Raw genomic sequence first — 16,673 nt, forward strand, 5'->3', positions numbered from 1 at the left:
AGCCATTTACTGACAGGCCATCCTTCCTTCCATTTGCCCAAGATGGTCATGTTTCTGAAACAGTACTATTGGCCACCTGGTATTAATCCCACTTGCTTCTTCCTCAGCCACCTCTACCACTTGCCGTAACTTAAGGAAGCTGGACCTTTCTCCAATACCGTTTTATCAGTTGTCTTTTACAAAAGACCTTTCCCCTAAAGGCCTTAATTTCCTCCACATAATAACTATAGAGTTCAAATCATTTTAAGCATTTTTGAGGGCAAATCACACTTCTACACGTGCTAGATGTTTATTTGCAGAGCTATATAAATGTAACACTATTAGATTAGGTCTTTGAATTCCCTGGTGGTCCAGTGGTTAGGACTTGGCGCTTTCACTGCAGTGGGCCCAAAGTACCAAATTAGACAGATACACGCACACACACACACTGGAAATGTATACAAGAACCATTTTTTTTTAAATTGAAGTATAGTTGTTTTACAATGTTGTGCTAATTTTTGCTGTACAGCAAAGTGATTCAGTTATGCATATATATGCATTCCTTAATATTCTTTTCCATTATGGTTTATCAGAGGATACTGAATATAGTTCCCCGAGCTATACAGTAGGACCTTGTTGTTTATCCATTCTGTAAGTTTACATCTGGTCACAGCTTTTAGAATCCTCAGCCAGATCAAGGATATAGGGGGGTCCAAGGGTAAAGAAATTTCTTTGAAGAGTTAAGTATTCAACTCAAACTTCTTGGAAAAGGGGGTTACTACCTTCTAGCTCTAAACCTAGGGAAGGAAACTTCAAAGGAACCACTCAGAGAGCTTGGAAATTTGCTTCCTGCAACTGTTTTGGTGGGGGGCCAGGAGAGTGCTGCTGCCATGCGATCTCCCTGCACTTAAGAACTTGTTCAGGCCAGGGAGGTGGGAATGTTTCCTGTGGACCAGATGTGGGCCACTCAGGAGAGAGGGAAAGCATGGGATAATTTTGAATCCTATCCATAGGGCCCTCAGAGGTAGAGAAAACCTCAGGAGAAGGAGGTTGGAGCCTAGGGGCTAGGAAGGAATCACAAAAGACTATTCTGAATTAAGATGGGAACTACAGGAAAGGTCATACAAATGCCCAAGAAAGGAAAAGTTTAATAATCTGCAGGGTCCAGACATTGTTTACCCACCCTACCAAGGAAGAACCAGCCCCCATCCCCCCACCTCTCCTTCCTCCTCCTGTCTACTCTTTAACCCCACTGAGGAGTGAAATTGCAGCTCACAAGCCCCAGAGAATGTATACAGGGAGAAGGCTGAGATCAGAGGGACCATGCCCCCTTCTCCACTGCTGGCTCCAACCCAAAGGAGGCCCAAGCTGGAAGATGTGAGATAAGGTTAAGTCAACTTTTAAGTTTGACTATAACATAGGACTGGAAATTTTATTTGAAATAAAAAAATAACTTACTGAAATAAAACTTTTTACAACTAATCATGACTGGAGGGTATTTTTTGTTATCTGTGAATAATCCAAAAAAACAAGGGTCAGACCAAGTCTTCATCCTGGGGCACAGGAACATATTTCCACTGTATAAAGATGAGGACACAAAAATAAAACTGTTTTTACCTCAATCCATACCATGCCTGTGGTAATCTACATGCCACCTGCATACATGAGAACCATTTTTTTTCACTGATATTTTCTTTGAACAAGACATACCATACCATACAAGGAAGCTTTTGCCTCAGATTCCATTCTTGGTTCCTGAGGCTGATAGCCTCTGCCCTGTGCTTCTCTTAGATTATGATCTGAACTACCTTTTGTTTTGAGGAAAAAAACAACAAAAATATGAAATATAATCCACACGTAGTACGAATGAGAAAGAGAAAGCTCCTTATCATTTAACTGGTAAGAGTTAGGGTTGGGATCTTAGTTCCCTGACCAAGGATTGAAGCCGCGCCTTCAGCAGTGAAAAGAGTCCTAACCACTGGACTGCCACAGAATTCCCGTAATTTAACTTTCTTAACCACCTTTCTAAAGGTTCCTCCACTCCCAATCTATCACACACTTTGTATCTTTGTCTTCACAGCACTTATCACTACCCGAAATTGCTTACCTGTTCTAGGTCTGTCAACCCCCAACACACACACACATGCTATCGAAATCTTAGTCAGACAAGGACCCTTGTCTGCCTTGTTTTCCACTTGTATCTCCTTGGCCTAGAACTGCTTCTGGCACATAGAGGTCACTAGATCTGGTTCATAAGGGGCACTGTATCAATAGAAATGAAAGGGAATCATAGAACATCTAGGTTCTTCCAAAAGTGTCTGTTTAATTTTAAACTCTTGGTTTCTCATTGCCCAATCTCCCCTGAACCTCTAGCAGGTTGGCTTTGTTCTTGATGCTCTATTGAAACAAGGTTTATCGAAGTAAACACTAACCTAAATTTTGCAAATCCCGGAAGTCTTTTTTTTTTTTTTTTTTAATTTTAAAATATTTTTCTCCTTGGTCTCAGCCACATACAATACTTGGTTTGTGTGACTCAACCCTATCCTTGGTCCTGGGCTATTTCTGCAACCACTAGAGTCAACTGTCAACTTCAACCATGTCGGTTGTTGCTCCCACTGCAATTCTAACATTGCCTAGCACATAGTAGCATCATATGTATTATGTTGAACAAATTAATGAACCACTCTCTCTCGTGTCTCCTATGGCCATCTCCCCAAATCGTTCCTTGAGCCTCTCCAAATTGTCTTTTCTTTCTAGAGTATCTGTATTTTCAAATAGTTTCAACCATTACTGAGTCAAGGATGGTTTACTGAAGTTCATCAGTCAAGAAACTGAATCCTTAAAAAAAAACAGAGGAAAAGAAAAAAGAAAGTACTTTTTTTCTCATCATTTCTAAATGCCTACCAGGTCTCACCATCACCTCATACCTCCATTTAAATTGTCCTCACCATTTTAACCCCTAAAATCAGTTCCCTTTCACAACTCTGGTCATTACTTCCAAATGCAGACCTCCAGCCCAGGCTTCCCTCTTGAATAGCCACCAGGCTTACTCACTTCTTCCAATGAACTTCCTCTTGGTATCCCATAGGCAACAAAACCTAACTTTAATATTTTCCCCCTTGTTGCCTCCACCCTATATTCCCTCAGTGAATGCACCACCTCCTTGCCCCCTAGTCCAAAACATCCAAGACTCCTACCTCCAATATTTCTGAGGCCTACCGCACTAGACACAATGCTACGTTTTTTAAGTTATTATTATTATTTTACTCATTTTTGACTGCTCTGGGTCTCCGCTGCGGCTCTTGGGCTTAGTTGCAGTATGTGGGATCTTAGTTCCCTGACCAGGGATTGAACCCGGGCCCCTGGCATTGGGAGCATGGAGTCTTAACCACTGGACCACCAGGGAAGTCCCGCTATATTTTTATATATGTGATCTCATGGAAGCCTCACACAGCCTATGTATGATACAGAAGGAAGAGGGGGCTTGGAAGCTACTCCCTTTGATTCAAGTTTTTCATGTTCTCAGTAGACATCCCCCCTGCAGCCAGCCCCACTGCTACCTTAGTCCACGACCTCATGATTTTCAGACTATTTAAGAACCTGTTGCCTGGTTTTCCAGCTTCAAAACTTATCACATCCATACCATCACCTTCCCTCACCATCATATTAATCTTGCTAATGATAACTAATCATGCCATTGTGTGTGCTTAAAACCTTCCAATGATTTATCATTGCTTCAAGCTAAAGTCCAAACTCCTTAGTATAATCCTCAAGACCTTCCACAATCTGATCATCCTCACCCCTCTAGATTCTTCTTACCAACCCCCTCACATTCTCTAGACCTGACAAACCACAGTATCTGTGATTGAAAGGCCAAGTAGGGCTTCCCTGGTGGCGCAGTGGTTGAGAATCTGCCTGCTAATGCAGGGGACACGGGTTCGAGCCCTGGCCTGGGAAGATCCCACATGCCGCAGAGCGGCTGGGCCCGTGAGCCACAACTGCTGAGCCTGCGCGTCTGGAGCCTGTGCTCCGCAACAAGAGAGGCCCGCGCATCGCGATGAAGAGTGGCCCCCGCTTGCCACAACTGGAGAAAGCCCTCGCACAGAAACGAAGACCCAACACAGCCAAAAATCAATCAATCAAACATACGCATCTGATTCAAGATCCTCATTAAAAAAAAAAAAAAAAAAAAAAAAAAAAAAAAAAAAAAAAAAAGAAAGGCCAAGTAAACACACAAAACATTAAGACATGTCCCTGGGTCTCACTTCAGATACCCTTTGGCGACACCCATCTGGTCCTGAGTATCCTCTGCCCAAGAAACACAAATTCCTTAGTTGTGGCATTGGCCCCAGGCATCTTCTGTCAGATTGAGGTCCACTGTCCAAACCAACTTTGACCCTCAGGACATGATGAGATTAAGTCAGATGTGAACTTCCTGCAAACTAGTATTCAATGAACCTTAATCCACCTGCTTGCATTCTATACTGAATGTGTTAACCCAGCTCCATCTCTCTCCCACTGCTGCTCCCTGAGTCTTAAAATTAATTTTAACTGTGATCGGAGCAGCTTCAATTGGTCTGTGAGCCACCTATGATCTATGGAGATAATTACCATTGCATCAGACAATTTCCCACTGAAACCCAACCTATTTGTCAAGGGTCATAGGCACTGGCAAACAAGAGATAAGCTCACCTTACACTCAAACACACCTTCTTAATGCATCACTGCCACCTCTCTCACAACCCCTTTGTGCCAACTGTTTTCTGGCCCAGGATTTAGAAATTCCACGTCTTCATGTCAGTGCCCACTCACCTCAAGGCCTAATATTTATTCCATCCTGGGCATTACCTATCTTAATGGGCCTCTCCATCACTCAGGAACCAACCATTAGTTAACACTGGAAGATTTCAGAAAGATCTTAATACCAAGTCAGATTATTTCAGTACTCTGAAGCCAAAGTGTATTAAAACCACTATTTTTGTAGGTCAAAAGCAATTTCATGAATTTGAACCTACCATACCAACTTTAGGCTGCAGCCCCTGTAGAAGCACCTTCACTCACTTAACTCGGAAGCCCGTAATGTTAAGACCTCCAGCTTACAATTGCACAGGCACAGCAGTAAAATCACACTAACAAATGTCAACTGGATCCAGGAACCATGCTCTCAATTATGCATCCCTAAAGTACAGAGTACTGAGTCATTATATTGAGTCTCACATATTGGGAGGAAGCCCAATGTAGATTTAGATCAGCAGGGGCTTCTGTAGAAGTCAAGTGTAAGCTAAGACCTGAAGGATGAGTTAGGAAAAAAGCGGGAGGAAAGGAATTAGCTAGAATTTTGTGAATGCATTCTAAAGGTAAGATTGGTGAGGCAGTGATGATCATGAAGACCCCTTCAAGGTCAGGTTAAGGACGTTATACTTAATACAATGGGAAGCTAAAAGCTAGGACTGCACAGCATGGCCACACTGCTATTTTATACTAGTTGTTCCAACACTTACGCTGTTTAATTAATGTTCTGTTCTCTCATTCAGCAGTCCAACAAAGTCAGCCTTGTCTTCACTTCAAAAAACTGTATGGCAGTAACACCAGAACTGGGAAAGCAAGGCAAAAAAATTCAGAGCACTGAAAATCAATGATCACCCAGCTAAGGGTTAAAATAATTCCAGGGATCTATTTATCATTGCCTTTAGCCTACAAATATTAGTTTATACTTGGCCTTCCTTTACATTCTACTTAATCCACTGCATTTGCCCGTGGCCCTGCAAACTTTCTTCCATATTTTGTTGTTAACTCACACTGAGCAGGTTGCCTTAGTTTTTCACTTAGCTGACCACCTTAAACGGCACGCACAGCCTATAACCTAGATGCCAAGCAACAGTTAAGATCATCTTTCCAAAAATCTGAAAAAGTATATGCATAGCTGCATCACTTTGTTATACACCAGAAACTAACGCAATACTGTTAACCAACTATACGCCAATAAACATTTTAAGAAAAAAGAAAAAATCACCTTTCTGAAATAGAATTCATTGAACTCCTATCCTTCACATTCTCACCGGTACTCCAAAGCCTATCGTACACGACTGACAACCACTCCCCAAAGACCACAGATGTTACTAAAAGAAATTAAGTTATGCTCTTTCACTTAGTCTAACATTTTAAATATCCGTATGTGTTGTACTAAGAATTGTACTACGTAAATTCACTATATTCTTCACATTATCTGCCAGTGTTGTCTGCTTGAAGGAATCCTGGAATTCTGCTTGTTCCTTGTCCTCTTAAGCAGTATCACAACCCAGTTCAAAAGTTACTGTTCCAAAACAGCCACTTAACAAGTAAATCTGATTTTAAGCTGTCCCATTCGCAAACCTATATAAATCATCGATACAAACCTATTAAAAATACCTTAGCACACCAGACATTTTTTTAAAACCGGAACATTTATTGCGTGACTAATAATTGAAATCCTTAAGATGAACTGGATGCTGCAACAGCTGCCCTCTTGGGTTTAGGTGTTGTTCCTTCACGGAATCCATGCCTGCACCGTGTTAAAAACAAGAACAGTTACTTCAGCAATGCCAACACATACATTTTAATTTTCGCTAAAACAGATTTTTATGAGCTTATCTCAGTTAAATCTGAAATCAATATTGAATTCATATGTTCAGACATTTATTTTTACAACATCACTGATAAGCTGCAGTATTTACTTCCTTCTGCTTCAAGATAGCCATTTCAGGAATACAGATAACTTTAATTGGAAAAAGAAAAAAGAAAAAAGGGCAACATATTTGGTTGTACTGATCACTGGGCCAGCATTTCCCCACCACTTAAGATTCCTAAGGCATTTGTGAAAACGGGTTCTTAAATTACGAGCCAGAGATCCTACTTTCCTTTAGCCAAGGAAAAACAATGTGTTTAATGGTAGACATTTTCTCAACTGCTTAACTACTCTATATCTTAACTCATTTAATATTAACACCTACTTGAAGTGTACCGTTATCCCTCTTTTGAGGGACAGACAGGTTAAAGTTGGCTTCAATTCATGCTAACTCTCACATTGAACTAGCAGACCACTGAATCCTAAGCCTATACTACTGTATAATAGTCTTATACATTATGAAGTGCAAAGCGCAAAGAAAGGTCACTTCAGCACATGAACACAAGCACATCTAAGGGCGTCGTGTTTGCAAATGCCCAAACTGTCTTGAGGTCTTTTAAAATTTGAAAACCTGGAATTGAGCGGTAGAGGTCAGAAATTCTGCTAAATATCCTACACTGCACAGGACAACTGCCCTCCCCAACAAAGAAATCACCTCAGCTGAGACCTTACATGGGTTAACCCCTCAAAAGCTACCACTAAAATGCAGTTTCTCTGTTTAGTCTAGATGGCGGCTGAAATTAAAACTCTAAGGCCTGTCTTTAAGTAATAAAAGATATAAAACTTCTTTCTACACAAACGCAATAGCAACTGACAGTTTTCTAAGGCAGACTTGCCCAAAGCCACAAAACCCGAAAGTCTCCTTTCTGCACGATTATCTTGACAAATTTTGGTAGGAAAGTGAAATGTAGGTATGCTAACAAGTGTCATCACATTTTCTGGAGTCTAGCTCCAACTAAGCCCCGGCATGTATAGCTCATACTACTGTTTACTGAAAGATTCACAAGATCTAAACTAACTGATCTGAAGGTTATGGTGGCAGAAGAGAAAAGTTCCTTGCTAATACCTCATCCCACCAACCAGGGCAGTTGAGAGGATAATTATGCAAGCTCACAGAACCAACTACAACTGAAACATAAAAACTGTACCTGAATCTGCGGTATACAATTTTTAGGTGCCTCATTCGACCAGTCCCGGTGGTATTTCGTCTTTTAGCTTTAGCACTCCAGTTATCTAAAACACACATTCAGGAGAAGGTTCTATAAGGTTTTTCCCCACACACCTTGTAAGCACAGTCGGTCAATATACTTAAAAATGCCTGCCCTGGGTTTTAACCCCACTTCATCGCTATGCAGATGCCCCGTTCTGCTAGGGACCGCCTAAGGCTCAGTCATGCCCCACTGAGGTACAAAACAAACACGGGACAATTCTCAACGCCAGGATACACTCTACCAGAGTCCAGTAAACATGCACTTACACTTCCTCTTCCGCTTGGCAGGGTAGCCACATTTACCACAGGTCGACTTCTGCAGGTGGTAGGCCTTAGAGCCACAGCGGCGACACAACGTGTGCGTCTTATTCCGACGCTTTCCAAACGAGGACGTTCCCTTCGTCTACAAGTTAAGGGGACAGACGATTCTTCAATCTGGCAATTTCTACACACGTTCTTAACGTTTTCAGTTAAAGAAACATCATGACAACCACAGGGTCTCCAACTGTGGGAGTCTGACTTTTTTTTTAAAATGTGATTTATTTTATTTACATGTTTTCAAATCGACTGCAATATATTAAGAATTCAAATGCTATAAACACAGCAAAGTCTGACTTTTCTTAAACGCTAAATCAGAAACCTCTACCGGAATTTCACGTCATCTAAAGCCCCCTGCAAGAGTTGCTGTGTTTTGAAATCCGCTACGTTATTAAAAAGAAGAAAAAAAGATATAATGCAAAAGACGAGATAACGTGGTTTTCCTACCCAACCCTACTCCAAAAACTAAGAGCTCCTGCCCAGGGACCACCGCCAACGATTCCTTGGCTTACAGAGCCCAACACTCTCAAACTATGCTTCTTCTGTCCTTTCCCATAGGAGAGCAGGGCTGTGCGGGCTCCCCAAAGGTCAGACAGAAGCAAGGCGCCTAGACCAGCTGCAGCTCCACGACTGCAAGCCCCGCACTCCCAGACAGATAGGGGCCATTCTTCTGCCTCTCGAGGGCCACCGCATGTCCCTTTCCTGCCCACCGGCTCCCATTATCGGAAACCTTGCCGGGCCCCCACGGACAGCAAGGAACGCGGCGCAGGGCGCTAGGATGGAAGCCGATTCCGAGAGCCCTTGCAGACCACTCACCATCTCGCTTCTGCCGCCGAGACCAAAGAGACCGAAAGAGAAGTCACTTCCGCTATATCGCGCTCAGAAGCTTCCGCCCAGGAAAGTACTTCCGGCGGGGCGCGGTGCACCGCTCTCAAGCGTCCGTCGCTGCAGCGTGGGTGGGGTCGAGAGGAGGATCCCGAGCCAGGCGGGGCCAATAGAAGGTTCAGAGGGGCGGGGCTCACAGCTTTCTGGGTCCGGGGTGGGCGTCTGTGTAGGGTTCGGGGTGGGACTGGGGTTCTTCGCCAGGTTCTTCCTCAGTCCCGCCGGAAGCTTTCGGCTGACGCTGATCATCGCTGAGAGGTCGCTAGGAGGACGGAGCTGGGCTCAGAATATGAAGAGAAAGGCAAATAATGTTTTTTCTAACTGTAGTAGTTTAGAGGCAAATGATTTGATCCCCAATCTTGTTATGCCAAGGAATCAGACGTGGAACTTGTTAAATATTGTTTCCTAAACTCTAACGTGAGGAAATCTGGTTCAGCAGCTTTGGATGGGGCTTGGACATCTGTACTTCAAAACACTATAGTGTTAATGTTGGTGATTCCCAGACCTTCTTGATAAACGCTAATCCACTTGTAACCTTCTTGCCTAGGAAAGCCCCCACCCTCGCAAAAGGATAAAATATCCAAACATTTAAGAGTTAGGGAAAAACGATCCTAAATGTGCGTGCTTTCTAAAGGAAACAGAATTCGTGACCTATCACTTGTGAAATACTGGCAAAGTTTATTAATTAACTACCAGCAGAACAAGGTGACGTCTAGGAATTAGAGGTTTAATTTTGACAGGTTAACAGTTGATTAGTGCCTAGTCAGTACCAGGCTCTTCTAGAAACTGGGAATAGAAACATTAACAGGACATAGTCCCTGTCTTCATGGAAGTGGTAGGTGGGGAGTAGGGGGTTCAGGGGGAGGTGCAGCCAGGAGAGAGAGAGAGAAGGCCAACATTTGGGTGTTTGGACCATATGGACCATACTGCAGTTCAGGGGAGACTTAACTGGATTAGGTGTTGTATTAGTTCCCCATTGCCATTCTAGCAATTTACCACAAACGTAACGGCTTAATACTAAACATTTAACCAACAAGTATAAAGTTTCAGTTACGCAAGATGAATACATTCTAGAGATCTGCAGTACAATACTGCATCTACAGTTGACAATACTGTATCTTACACTTAAGGACGATAATCACAAACCACCAGCTAGTCTTTAAGCTACAGTCAATCAAATAATTTCCTTTCTTTGCTTCACACTTTATATAGTCTTTCCCCTGGCTCATAGAATGTTACTAACCACTTCTGGTTTGGTGCTGCCCTTTTTGGATCGATTTTTGCTAAAATACACTTAAATTTTAACTATGCCTGTTTATCTTTTAATAGGCCCTTGTAAGTACTCTGGCCCCACCCAGATAATTCTCTCATCTCCATGTCAGCTGATTAGCAGCCTTAATTGTCCTTTGCCTTGTAACGGTATTCACAGGTTGTGTCATCTTCGGGGAAGATGATTATTCTGCTTAGCACAAGTGTTATGACAAATGAGATCAGTGTAGACTGTTGCTGAACCCAAGTTAGTGTGCCTGAGGCACAGTGAGGCCAAACAAACTGAAACATTGGAGTTTGGAGCAGAGAAAGGACCAAAAGGAGGACAGCGCAGCTCATGCTCAAAAGACCTGAACTCTCTAGTGGCTTTGGGGGAAGAATTTTTTGGGTTTTTTAAAAAATCATTTATTTATTTTTTGGCCCTATGGCGCGGCTTGCAGGATCTTATTTTCCCGACTAGAGATTGAACCTGGCCCTCTGCAGTGAAAGCCCAAAGTCCTAACCATTGGACCACCAGGGAATTCCTTCAGGGAAGAGTTTTTAAAGGCAAAATAAGGGCTGCAGGGCATGTGACTTTCTTCTCATTGGTTGGTGGTGAGGTAAGAGAGTGGTGTTCCAGGTTCTGATTGGTTGGTGGTGAGGTAAGAGAGTGTTGTTCCAGGAATCTTGCGCTCAGCCACCCTCCACCTCCACCTGGGGGGCCTTAGTTCCCATAGCAGAACTCAAAAATTTGTATCAGATTACTATGTATATCCATTGGGGAGTAACTAGGACTCTGCTTTATCGCTGCACTGTTGTTTCTTGACTGCCTTTCTTTTGTTTCTGCATTCCCTCACTTCCCTAATTAGTAACTGTTCGAATCTACCCTTTGGAACACAGCAGCGAAGATCTAGGAGGCTGAAGCCTTTTTCCTACAGACAAGAAAAGGGGGACATGGAAAGGCTTTTGTACCCAGGAGGGCCCCACAGGGTGCTGCTCGGTTTCAGGAAGGGTAGGACAGGTAGCAACCACTGAGGACACAAATGGTGTGACAGGCACTATGTCCGAGTCTCTTTTACCCCAGACATTCCCCAAAGTGTAAACATCAGAGTGAAATATTTTTCCTCCTCTCCCTTTTTGGTGTGCTTGAAATCACACCATTCTGGCCCTGGTCAGGTAGGCCCTTGGCTCTATAGAGGCCTATGAAGCCAGTTTAGAATTTCCAGATTTCTATCCAAATGCCAGGTTTAGGTCGGGAGTAGAATGACTTCTGAAACAGATGATCTTGTTACAGAGTCCAAGCTCTCTGCTTGCCGCACGGCAGACCAATAAACTGGGAGACGAGGTGTTGAGGCAAAGAATACGACTTTATTTGGAAAGCTGGCGGACTGAAAAGATGGCGGACTAGGGTCCCCAAAAAACCATCTTAGCGGGGTCTGGATGCCAGTTTCTTTCATTGAATCAGAGAGGGAAGTAAAGTAAAAAGGCAGAATAGAGAGGGAGATGCAGGGGGGAAGTAAAGTAAAAAGGGTAAACATCTTTGGAATGACCAGCCTCGGGTGGGGGTGGTTAATTTCTTCTTTCTTGCAGCCATTCACAGGTGGGTAGGGTTCCCTGAGGCAGTCCATTATGTATGATTATAATAACAAAAGCTACGAGAAGCAAATGCTAAAGTCAAAGAAACAGATCCAACATGGAGTCAAAATTGGCTCTTCCCTGTTGCAACCTCTGCTGTTACTTATGGTGTTTTGCCTTTTGGCAGAGTGATAGAGACTTCATAAATCTTGCATCTGTTGTTCTGATATAGTTCAGGTCTCTTGACTTGACCTGCCTTTTTTTCCTACAATAGATGAAATTAGTGCTGACTTTTCTCTTCAAAAAAAATCACATAATTTAAACTCTTAGCTGCAAACAAAATTTTTACACCCGTTTCACTGTATTTGATGTGAGGGATGTATTTTCAAATGTTCATCTCCTGGCCACCCTTCCCCCAGCTCACCCTTCATCTCCTGGCCCACCCTTCCCCCAGTTTTAGCTTCTGAAACCGTGTAACTCAGATTGGGACTTGAACCCGCGGTGTTTTAACTGAGATCACACACCTCACCTGGTCTCAGGATTTAGACCCACGGTCTTTTCTTGATGTCTCATCACAGAAAGAATTCAGTGAGAGACAAAGTGACAGGTAAGAAGCGGATTTATTTAGAGAGAAACACCCTCCACAGATGGAGTGTGGGCCGTCTCAGAAGGCGAGAAAGGCACCAGGGTATGGGGTTGTCAGATTTTTTAGGGGTGGGTAATTTCATAGGCTAATGAGTAGGAGGAGTATTCCAGCTATTTGGGGGAAGGGGTGGGGATTTCCAGGAATTGGGCCTACTTTTTTTTTTTTTTTAAATAAATTTATTTATTTATTTATTTATTTTTGGCTGCTTTGGTCATTGCCGTGTGCGGGCTTTGTCTAGTTGCAGCGAGCGGAGGCTACTCTTCGTTGCAGTGCGCGGGCTTCTCACTGCGGTGGCTTCTCTTGTTGCGGAGCACAGGCTCTAGGCGCACGGGCTTCAGTAGTTGCAGCACACAGGCTCAATAGTTGTGGCGCACGGGGTTAGTTGCTCCGCGGCATGTGAATCTTCCCAGACCAGGGCTCGGACCTGTGTCCTCTGCATTGGCAGGCGGATTCTTAACCACTGAGCCACCAGGGAAGCCCAGGCCTACTTTTTGACCTTTATGGTTGGCCTTGGAACTGTCATGGTGCCTATGGGCGTGTCATTTAGCTTGAGGATGTGTTACAGTGAGCATATACTGAGGCTCAAGGTCCAGTAGAATTAGACTAGTCTACCATCTTGGACCTGTTTGGTTCTAATTAGTTTATGTCATGTCCTCGGGCTATGTCGTTCTTTTAAAGGTTTTGCCCTGCCCCCTTCCCTTCTGTTCACTTCCATTTGCATTCTAAGTGTGTGCAATGCAGATTTCCTGTTACCAAGGAACTGAATTTAAACTTCCTCCCCTAAATTTAAATTTTACTGTGAAATATGCAACTTCAAATAAACACTTTTCTTCCCATCAGCTTTGAGATCTCCTGGAGCAAGTTCTTGTGGGAGAGGAGGGTATTTAGGGGGAGCAGTGGGGAGGAGATGGGGTTTGAGAAGCTGGTTATTAGAATACCTTACCAACCAAGTTGAATTAAAAAAAAAGATTGGCAAACCTACTAACATTGCCAATCAAATTGTTAGTATTAGGTGGGATACATCTCTTGAAACCCATACCTTTGTGACACATTTTAAAACTCTCAACCTAAAGTTAATTTTTAATGTCATATATGGATTCTCTTATTCTTTTTCAACCTTAGGGACACCAGAATTTAATGAATCATTATCCTTGGTTATGCTCAGTATTGGTCCATGCATGGCCTGCTTTCACTTACATGTTTAACTATTTACCTTTAATAATTTAATAAACACCTATAAGCTCATTCCCAGATGATATCCTATGTCTAACTCCATGATTTCCCTGTTCTCCAATCCCATCCCATCCCTAGCCTCCCCTAACCAAGGTAGCCATCCTTCTGAAGTTCATTTCCTTACTTCTCATTTTATATAATTATATTGATTCCATGTATATTCCTAAAATGTGTGTGTATGTGTCTGTATTTACATTATTTTGAGCTTTTTAAAAAGGGTATCATGCAGCATATAATATTTGGGGACTTAAAATTTTCCCTTCATATTGTTATGATTTATTTATGTATACTGTGGGTCACTGAAGTTCATTCTTTTTCAATGCTGTATATTACATTATATGAGATACCACAGTTTACTCATCCAGTATCCTGTTGATAGTTATTTAGATTGTTTTCAGGTTCTTGTGCACTATAACTGAAAATGAAAACCAACTAGATAGTTTTTTTAAAAATTAATGTCAGCTAACAAGACAAAAAATGTAAACTATTAAAATAAATAGAAATGTTTAAAGTAGAAGGTATGAATACCACTGTAATCATATCACCAGAGATACCAGTGTTACAATTGGAGTATCTCTTTCCTGGCTGTCTTCTTTAAAATATAATGTATATGTATATACACATATTGTATACATACACTATACACATATTAACTTTTTAAATAAAAATGGGATCTATAACTTGCTGTTTTCCATAATATATCATGGATATCACTACTTGTCAATATGTGTAGATTTACTTCATCCTTTTTTTTTCTTTTTTTTTTGTGGTTAATGGGATGAGGGCAGAATGGTTTTGTAGCTTTTGCACTTTATTTAATTTATGTATTTATTTAAAGTCTTTATTGAATTTGTTACAATACTGCTTCTCTTTTATGTTTTGGTTTTTTGGCCGTGAGGCATGTGGGGTCTTAGCTCCCCGACCAGGGATCGAACTCGCACCCCCTGCTTCGGAAGGTGAAGTCTTAACCACTGGACCACCAGGGAAGTCCCTACTTCATCACTTTTAACTTCATTTTGGTATTGCATTGGAACTGAGCAGAACTCTGCACCCCACTCCCACCCCACCCCAAGCACAAAGGCTCCTTCATGTCTCCTGCCTCTTGTTTATAGAAAAGCTGAAGTCTCCCAGGCCTCCCTGAGTCGCAAAACAGCAAGCTCAAGCCGTTAATGATTAGGACAATAGAGTCACAGACTCAGTGTCTGATGCACATTCCTGAGTTATTTTACAGATACTATAACTGCCACCAGAGGGGAAAAGCTAACTGCATGATGACTAGACTGTAGCCATGACATAAGCTGCTCCACCTTGAGCAGTACTGAATCTATGGCTAGTACAATTCCAAGAACTGGCCTTAAGAGAATGGGATTAACACTGTTGATCATAATAATGTATATCTTGGTGGACATCAAAATAATTGTAGCTTGTTCTGCCTGCATATGTAAGTGGGCAACTAAAATTGTCAGCAAAGAGATGCTGCAAACCCATGCTGACATCTTCCACTCTAAGAATACGGTGCCCTTTGTCAGAATGAAGAAGTTACAGAAGACAGACCTTTGCCCATGATCCTGTAGAAATGGAATGATGTTCTGACAAGTGGGGATTTGTAAGCAGCTTTTGGCAGGAGAAAGCTTTTTGCAGGAAAGAGCTCTCTGCAGGAGGCCCTTTTGCCTTGTCACTAACCTTAAACCAGGCGCCCCCCATGCTCTACTCATCTCCAGCCCTAGTGTGCCTTTCAAATCTTGATCACACAATACCTTGCATAATCTGTTGGTTCTTTCTATAGATCAAAGAAGTTGAAATGAAGAATAAGTAATTAACAGATGGCCAGATCTCTTCCCTAGCTTCCCCTTCAGTAATCTTGCGAACAAACTGTGTGAAAAAGATAGCATCTAAAGAAAAATCACAGGAAGTTGACAAGCCTGCATACAAGTCTGCACACAGTGGGGGATGGCGACGACTCCCACCCCCATCTCAACGATTAACTGAGATTAGTTCCCTTTTTCCCTATAAAAACTTTCATGGCCAAGCATAAGTTTCAGAGGTGGTTTTTGGGGACACCGAGTCCACCATCTCCCCAGATTGCCAGCATTCTGATTAAAAGCAACTTTCCTTTCTACCAACATTTGTCTCTCTCTCTCGAGTATTTTTTTTTTTGATTTTTTATTTACATTTATTTATTTATTTATTTATTTATTTATTTATTTATTTATTTATTTTTGGCTGTGTTGGGTCTTCGTTGCTGTGCACGGGCTTTCTCTAGTTGCAGCGAGCAGGGGCTACTCTTCGTTGCAGTGTGTGGGCTTCTTATTGCAGTGGCTTCTCTTGTTGTGGAGCATGGGCTCTAGGCGTGCAGGCTTCAGCAGTTGTGGCACGCGGGCTCAGTAGTTGTGGCTCGTGGGCTCTAGAGCGCAGGCTCAGTAGTTGTGGCTCACGGGCATGTGGGATCTTCCCATACCAGGGATCGAACCTGTGTCCCCTGCATTGGCAGGCGGATTCTTAACCACTACGCAGCCAGGGAAGTCCCTCAAGTATTGATTTTTGAGTGGTGAACAGCCAGACCTGATTAGGTAACACCATTGTTGATGTATCAACATTTGTTCCATAAACCCCCAATTTGTGGATATTTGAGTTATTTTCAATTTTCTGCTATTATAAAAATGTTGTAATGCAGATTCTTGCACATACATCTTTGGGCATTTGTCTGATTATTTCCATAAGATAATTTCCTATTCAGTGCAGTGGGATTGCTGCACTGAATGGTATGAATTTTGATTTTTATCTGTCACATTTATTTATTTATTGCTGCATATTGACAGATTTCTCTCCAAAAGGGTTAATCAATTCACATTCTTATTATCGCAGATAGAGCTCAGAGTAGAGAATACCTAGTCCAATCTGAAGTTCAAGAGAGGCTT

The 16,673-nt window shown here is 42.3% G+C and overlaps 1 protein-coding gene and 1 non-coding gene across 2 annotated transcripts; both read right to left on the bottom strand.

The window, feature by feature from the left end:
* Nucleotides 1–6,403: 6,403 nt before the first annotated feature.
* On the bottom strand, nucleotides 6,404–9,115 carry RPL37 (ribosomal protein L37). The gene is made up of 4 exons (XM_007192153.2): nucleotides 8,988–9,115; nucleotides 8,121–8,256; nucleotides 7,792–7,876; nucleotides 6,404–6,520 (listed from the first exon to the last, which is right to left on the bottom strand). The coding sequence occupies exons 1-4, from the start codon at nucleotides 8,988–8,990 to the stop codon at nucleotides 6,451–6,453; spliced, it is 294 nt and encodes a 97-aa protein (XP_007192215.1). The 5' UTR covers nucleotides 8,991–9,115; the 3' UTR covers nucleotides 6,404–6,450.
* Nucleotides 6,603–6,681, bottom strand: LOC114239141 (small nucleolar RNA SNORD72). The gene has a single exon (XR_003624323.1). It is a non-coding gene; the product is annotated as a small nucleolar RNA SNORD72 (small nucleolar RNA).
* Nucleotides 9,116–16,673: the final 7,558 nt, after the last annotated feature.

Source organism: Balaenoptera acutorostrata, chromosome 2 (genome assembly GCF_949987535.1).
Source record: "Balaenoptera acutorostrata chromosome 2, mBalAcu1.1, whole genome shotgun sequence".
In the NCBI taxonomy this organism is placed as follows: Eukaryota; Metazoa; Chordata; class Mammalia; order Artiodactyla; family Balaenopteridae; genus Balaenoptera; species Balaenoptera acutorostrata.

Excerpts from the sequence above, each read along its gene's own strand:
- RPL37 (XM_007192153.2), bottom strand. Across the intron at positions 7,877-8,120 it reads TGCCAAGCGGAAGAGGAAGT|ATAACTGGAGTGCTAAAGCT; the intron begins GTAAGTGCATGT and ends TGTGTGTTTTAG. Across the intron at positions 6,521-7,791 it reads ATTGTATACCGCAGATTCAG|GCATGGATTCCGTGAAGGAA; the intron begins GTACAGTTTTTA and ends AACACGGTGCAG.